This window comes from Haplochromis burtoni, unplaced genomic scaffold (assembly GCF_018398535.1).
Source record: "Haplochromis burtoni strain Fernald_Lab_line unplaced genomic scaffold, NCSU_Asbu1 Contig_16, whole genome shotgun sequence".
Classification (NCBI taxonomy): domain Eukaryota; kingdom Metazoa; phylum Chordata; class Actinopteri; order Cichliformes; family Cichlidae; genus Haplochromis; species Haplochromis burtoni.
The window spans coordinates 207,124-214,818 of record NW_024582377.1 but is presented as its reverse complement, the minus strand read 5'-3'; the positions used below and the strand labels follow the sequence as shown (position 1 = coordinate 214,818).

Here is a 7,695-nt window from a genome sequence, read left to right as displayed (position 1 = left end):
GGTGCTGCACACTGTAAAAGCTTATTTCTCACCTTTGATGGAAAATGGCAGAATGAGTAATCCTGAGGGTGTCATAGTTTAGACAAATGCAGGCATTTATATTATTATGTTTCTCAAAAGCTGAGTAAACACAACAGTGACCACTCTCAGCTCTTTAGACCTGATCTATTTATTATTTATTACTTCCTGGGGTTCTTGTACAAACATTGTTCATTCATTAACACAGAAACTTTGTTAGCCACTTACTTGGACACAAACCCAAATTTCTCCTGCAGAAACGAGCATTTGACAGTCCTTGCTTTGCAGCCATTTCAAACCAAACCTAAACCTACTAACGAGAAATGTCCTGATTTCTGATCTTTGTGGTTTTTTCCTCAACTCAGCATGTTCGTAGGCAAGATCCTCAGGGAAGTGTCCTGGTGGATTAATTTTTAATCATTTGACTCCTCTCAGACTGATGCTGCAGCTCATGTTATTAAAGGAATTCATGAAGAGACAGCAGCAGACTGAGGAAATAAATGACCATCTTTAAAGAGCAGCGAACATGTATTTAATGTTAACATCTATCAGTTGTGCTAACAGTGTGTAAACGATGCAGATTTTAATAAGAAGTATGCATATCTAATGATCATATGTGGACACTTTTACCATATGATAGAATAGGTATTTGTTGTGTATAAGCAGGTGCAGTGCAGGTCATGTTGTTTTAATATTGTGACGCCCATCACACATTCATGTGTCACACATTCGCCACAGAAATGCAACTCATCTGGGCCTTTCTGACTATAAAGCTCCACCTGGCAGCAAACCTTTTCACAGATTTCTGGCACATTTCTCAGGTATGCCAAGTCTCACCTGCTACACTACATCCAATTACATGTGACAAGACACCAGTGTCAAAACCCACCACACCTTTAAGAATAACTTATTGGCCAGTGTTACCTTAGCTTTTGCTACTCCGCATCTAGATTCATTTTATTAACTACAGCAGATTGTGTACTTATATATAAGTATAGCATTAGTATAAACTGGACTAACCTGTATGAGTGGAAGAAACTGATTTAAAGAATCCATAATAGTTTCAATGGCTCTGACTTTTTATACCTGTTAATTCAAAGCAGGACCTTTATTTGATATTTATTCAGAATATTAAAACTTTCCCACTGCACCAAATGTTCTGTCAAACCACCAGAAATGAAGAGCGAGTGGCCAATTGTTTGCCAATTATCCAGCCTCTTTATTTCAAAGTTTAATCACAGAGATATTAGCTTTATGACTTGAATCATTTTAATTTCCTGTTTTCTTGTCTCAAAGAGGCATGGTGTGAATAAATAAGTGTTTTACTTATGGTGTATATTAGAATTCAATATCCTATCCTAAAATCCTAACAGTCACAGTGACTCTGAACTGTTTGTTGTTTTTTTTAATTAATATGATGTGTATAAAATTTAAAGTACAGTAAGCGTCCAGGTGGACAAAAAATGGAGGATGAACATGGCTACCATAATGTAAAGGACACTCCTTCACCAGCAGGAACATTTGCAACACAAGTACTCATTTGTATGAACGGGAGAGAAATTACCACAGCAGACATTGCAAAGTAAATGAAGGCAAGTAACTCAATTAATGTTTTAGGAGTTTTAGTTGAACAGATGGATGTATAATGGTGGTTATAACTAGTCTCAAACTGAAGTGAATAATGACATTGCTGGGGAACTTTCCATCCTACATTCATGTGAACGTTACTTTGACACATACTGTACATCTAAAGATTGCTGCACACCAGCACATGCCCCCATGACAGCTGCACTCTCTCAGCAGGACAGCATTCCCCAAGAAGCAACAGAAAGTAATCAGAAACAGCACGAGGAACACAACAAAGAGCACAAGGCGCTGACGTGGGCTCCAGGTGCACCAAATCTGATGGAGCTTTCGCAGGATGCTCCGAAGAAAGCCCGATCTCCAGAGAACCAACAGCAGCCAGAGGAGCAGCTGCCCGCATCCAGGACACCACAGGAAACAACCAGAGGATTCATCGCTGTGGCGTAAAGTGTCAGAGCTGTTTTGATACAAACAGATATGTGCAAAATATTAGGCAATGCTTTTAATTGTTCACTTGAGCATAGGGAAGTGTAACCTTCACTTCCCAATGCTCAAGTGAAGTGGCACGAGTAATTTAGTATAACTGGAAAGAAGTAAAAGAGAAAATATTTCAGTAACACACATGCACAAAGTGAACACGTATCACTGAACTGCTAAGTCAAAACGTATTTTAAAGGGGAAGGAAAAAGAACTCACTTGAATGTGGTTGTGTTGACAAAGATCATCTTTACATGGAAAGAGGTTTTGAGTTCAGCCATGAATTCTTCGAGGTGTGTCTTCACTGCACAGCATGCGGCTATTAGGACTTGGATTTCATTACAGATCAACTTCAGCTTCAATATCAGATGCTGTAAGAGTCAAAAAACACTTATATTTATTGGATTTAATACACTTGACAATATTACTAATATTCATTGTCCATGTGTCACGCAGTGGAAATTTGTGTTTTTATGTTTTATCAATCTGTGTATTGGTACATAGTGTTGATTTTATTTGCATGATTTTATTGTGATATTTATATTGCACAGTTTTATCCTCATATTTATATTATGTATTTTAGTGTTGTTGCACAATATTCTTCTAATCCACTGTGGACTAAGTAGGCACCTGTGAGGTGGGGGCGTTCCCCCGAGGTGGCCTATCAGCCGCCAGACTGACCTGTTAAAGGGGATAGCTGTATCCCAATTCAGGGTCTGCAGCCTTAAAGGCCGATTACGTCACAGTGGCGCTATTATGTCACTTATTTATGTGCAAATGTTTAAGTACGCGGCCCTTGAGGATCGTTGAGGCTGCGTACTTTAAGGCTGCAGGCCCTGAATTGGGATACAGCCATTGAGTGCGCGCAGAGACAAGAGAGCGACGCACGAAAGGTGAGCACTGAGCAAAAAACAAAACAAAACACAACAACAACGCGTGTAAGCCCGCACATGTGTTTGAGGACCTGCTGCCTGACTGTGGGGTGCCACGAGTCGTTCGGCGATCCAGTCCCAACGGCAGGAACAGCAACAGTGGGTGGCGATGGCCGCAATTCACAACAGGGCAGGGATGCCCATCTGCCTGCATCTGACGGTGAGACAAGGGAGGCCGTGTTCAGGTGTGGAGTGGGGCGGGACTGTGCGGTGACGCGCTGTCAGGAGGAGACAGGTCTGCGACAGGAGCCCCCTTCTTGTTCTTCTGGCCGGCGAGATTTCCATCCCGGAAGAGAAATTCCTCTCCTGTCCCTTTCAGATAAGGAACATTTTCCCGAGTGTGGCTGGACTGTGGGATTGTTGGACTGTGTGGGAGGGGAATTTTAGCATATGGGAGACATTTGTTTAACTTTGTTTTAATAGTGTATAGTTATTTCTGCCGGCAGGGTTTTTAGCGTATTGAGAACACTCTTTTTATTGTATACGGGGGATTTTAACTCACCTCTTTCTTGTTTTTATATTGAGTGATCTGACAATGACTAATTAATATTAAAATCTGTAACATAATGTATTGTTTGGAGTTTAGTCTGTTACTGTTACTATTTTTACCATTTCTTCTTGGAGCAACTGTAACCCACATAATTTCCTTAGGGATTAATAAAGTATTCTGATTGTTTCAGGATGACCTGCCATTATCCAATGACACATCTGCTTACCTGTATCTTTTGCTCGTTTCTCCTCCTCTTCTTTTCTCTTTTTTCTAAACTGAGCACCTGATGGCTTTGAACTTTTCTTGTCCATCTTCCATTGGTTTTAATTTTGCACTCCAGTATGAACACCCATCCCCCAACCGAGGATCACCACTCTCCTCCTGTGCCGAAAGCAGCAGGCGACCTCGCAAACGGAGGGCGCCCTTACTCCCAGCAAATGGGTGATAGAAAACCGATCGGTGCCTACGCATTCCCAATATGCGCTGGCTGACATCGGGGCAGCATGAGTACGTTTTAAAACCGCTACTGATGTGTGAGAGGTCACCATGGTTGAAATGGAGGCGCGATACAGAGGAAACACATGTCAAGGATAACTACCTAAGCATTAGGGGAGACCGGGGATAGTTGTAACGTGGGTCAGTTGTAACACTTCCAATTTCTCCAATCAGGGCTAAGTTTCAAATGATGTGACTCATCCTGTGCATGCCCAACTCAGTTCTGCTATCACATGTGAAAAATCAGCACATTTTGTCAAACACAGACAATTTAACACGAAAAAAAGTAATTTGTATGCCAAAAAGTAAGTTTTTCTACTTTATTTCAATTTCTAATAGCATTATCTGCTTTGCAGTTAAACTCATCAAACTTAAATTATGTTATTTGTATGTCTATGGGGATATATTCTGTGTAGGTCTTTAGTGCTAATGTTTTAGCCGTTGGCTGTAATGTTAGCTAGTTCATGGCTATAGGAGTCTGGGTCAGTTGTAACAGCAACAGTCTGGGTTAGTTGTAACAATAATGCAGATGTTACAACTTACCACACTATTACTTTAACTTATATTAAACAAGTTGGGGCAACGACATCAGCAGAGAGAGGTTCACTGGTCGCTTTTGTATATGCGGTTAATGCCATTGGCAACACAATTCCTCCACTGTTTGTGTTCCCACACATACATTATGCAGACCACTGTGTCAGAGATGGACCAGTAGGAAGTACTGGTAGTGGAAATAAATCAGGATGGGTGCAAGAAACAGATTTCCTCATCTTTCTGAAGCACTTTGCAAACCACACCAAGGTAAGCCATGATAAAAAGTAATGGAATTGCGATGCTGGTGAACAACTACATTTTTTCAGCTTCATTGTTATGTTCAAAATTGGTGCAAGAGTTGTAGGTTATAATGCCCACTGAGCCAATGAGGCCAAACTCAAGGAAGACCAACCAAAATTAATGAAATATTCAGTTGCAGAAAATTCCATAATTTGTCTTTTTTGGGGGGTTGGAATATGTTCAAAAGCTAGATTTCTGCATTCTGTCACACACACACACAGCTACATAAATGGATGTAAGTGCATTCATGTGTTGAATAAACAAAGATTACATGTTAATGTTTTGTTAGTACCCTTATTTCATTGTGTTACATTTCACCCCAGGATATGTTACAACTAACCCAGACTATGGGGTTAATTGTAACATTTCACTCTTTGTGTTTGAGGCCATACCATGCAATGGGTAATTGTGCTGCAGAGAAAATAGCTGCACTATTTAATAGCAGAGACATGTAAATACTTTGCATTACATTTTGAATCCACTACCTTAAAAGAGCTCCAATTTACAGACAGAAATGTCAAAAATGTTACAACTATCCCCGGTCTCCCCTACTTATTTGAGTCCGTTGAAAAGGAAAGTCTTCTCTGAGGAAGCTGAACGACAAAAATAAATGTTAAAGGAGCTAAAAATCAGTGGTCAAGGTGATATTGACTCCACATGCATCCTTTAACATAGCTTCCACACAGTGTCCGTTAAAATAATAATAATAAAAAAAGAGATTATAAATATGCAGGCAAGACTAGACACGTAAATCTGCATCTGGTGCAGACTCCCTCGTTGTCACTTATCTTGAGTCAGATTGGGACATAGAGGTCTGAGGCTTCTCTGTTCTTTCCTGTAAGGCCTGTTTTTGAGCTTAAAGGTTGTCTGTCAGTGTAGCAGCTGTGATCCAGGGGAAAGTCCAGTGTTGGTCTCTGTAGATTACTAGTTGGTGTTCCAGCTAGTATAAGATTCCTTTTTTCGTAATTCCCATGATGGCATTTTTATATTACTGTTGGCTGTGGCCCTGACAGTAAACATATTCACAGATTTCTGGCACATTTCTCAGGTATGCCAAGTCTCACCTGCTACACTACATCCAATTACATGTGACAAGACACCAGTGTCAAAACCCACCACACCTTTAAGAATAACTTATTGGCCAGTGTTACCTTAGCTTTTGCTACTCCGCATCTAGATTCATTTTATTAACTACAGCAGATTGTGTACTTATATATAAGTATAGCATTAGTATCAACTGGACTAACCTGTACGAGTGGAAGAAACTGATTTAAAGAATCCATAATAGTTTCAATGGCTCTGACTTTTTACACCTGTTAATTCAAAGCAGGACCTTTATTTGATATTTATTCAGAATATTAAAACTTTCCCACTGCACCAAATGTTCTGTCAAACCACCAGAAATGAAGAGCGAGTGGCCAATTGTTTGCCAATTATCCAGCCTCTTTATTTCAAAGTTTAATCACAGAGATATTAGCTTTATGGCTTGATTCATTTTAATTTCCTGTTTTCTTGTCTCAAAGAGGCATGGTGTGAATAAATAAGTGTTTTACTTATGGTGTATATTAGAATTCAATAACCTATCCTAAAATCCTAACAGTCACAGTGACTCTGAACTGTTTGTTGTTTTTTTTAATTAATATGATGTGTATAAAAAACTTTTTTTCAGTGCAAAACAGATAAACATGTGTTATGCTCCCTGAAACAGGTACAGTAAGCGTCCAGGTGGACAAAAAATGGAGGATGAACATGGCTACCATAATGTAAAGGACACTCCTTCACCAACAGGAACATTTGCAACACAAGTACTCATTTGTATGACCGGGAGAGAAATTACCACAGCAGACATTGCAAAGTAAATGAAGGCAAGTAACTCAATTGAATCATTAATGTTTTAGGAGTTTTAGTTGAACAGATGGATGTATAATGGTGGTTATAACTAGTCTCAAACTGAAGTGAATAATGACATTGCTGGGGAACTTTCCATCCTACATTCATGTGAACGTTACTTTGACACATACTGTAGATCTAAAGATTGCTGCACACCAGCACATGCCCCCATGACAGCTGCACTCTCTCAGCAGGACAGCATTCCCCAAGAAGCAACAGAAAGTAATCAGAAACAGCACGAGGAACACAACAAAGAGCACAAGGCGCTGACGTGGGCTCCAGGTGCACCAAATCTGATGGAGCTTTCGCAGGATGCTCCGAAGAAAGCCCAATCTCCAGAGAACCAACAGCAGCCTGAGGAGCAGCTGCCCGCACCCAGGACACCACAGGAAACAACCAGAGGATTCATCGCTGTGGCGTAAAGTGTCAGAGCTGTTTTGATACAAACAGATATGTGCAAAATATTAGGCAATGCTTTTAATTGTTCACTTGAGCACAGGGAAGTGTAACCTTCACTTCCCAATGCTCAAGTGAAGTAGCACGAGTAATTTAGTATAACTGGAAAGAAGTAAAAAAGAAAATATTTCAGTAACACACATGCACAAAGTGAACACGTATCACTGAACTGCTAAGTCAAAACTTTTTTTAAAGGGGAAGGAAAAAGAACTCACTTGAACGTGGTTGTGTTGACAAAGATCATCTTCACATGGAAAGAGGTTTTGAGTTCAGCCATGAATTCTTCGAGGTGTGTCTTCACTGCACGGCATGCGGCTATTATGACTTGGATTTCATTACAGATCAACTTCAGCTTCAATATCAGATGCTGTAAGAGTCAAAAAACACTTATATTTATTGGATTTAATATACTTGACAATATTACTAAGTCATAGAATATTCACTGTCCATGTATAATGACACTAAAGGACTGTTCTATTCTAATTTACCTCTGCACCTCAGTTACAGTTTGATTTCCAC

General features: G+C 39.9%; 1 protein-coding gene across 1 annotated transcript in view; it reads right to left on the bottom strand.

The window, feature by feature from the left end:
- Positions 1-3,192: 3,192 nt before the first annotated feature.
- LOC106633074 overlaps positions 3,193-7,695 on the bottom strand; it is a 12,028-nt gene continuing 7,525 nt past the window's right edge. Inside the window, exon 5 of the mRNA XM_042218153.1 lies at positions 3,193-3,376. Within this exon, the coding sequence (XP_042074087.1) occupies positions 3,193-3,376 (184 nt within the window). The remainder of the gene's footprint in view (positions 3,377-7,695) is intronic.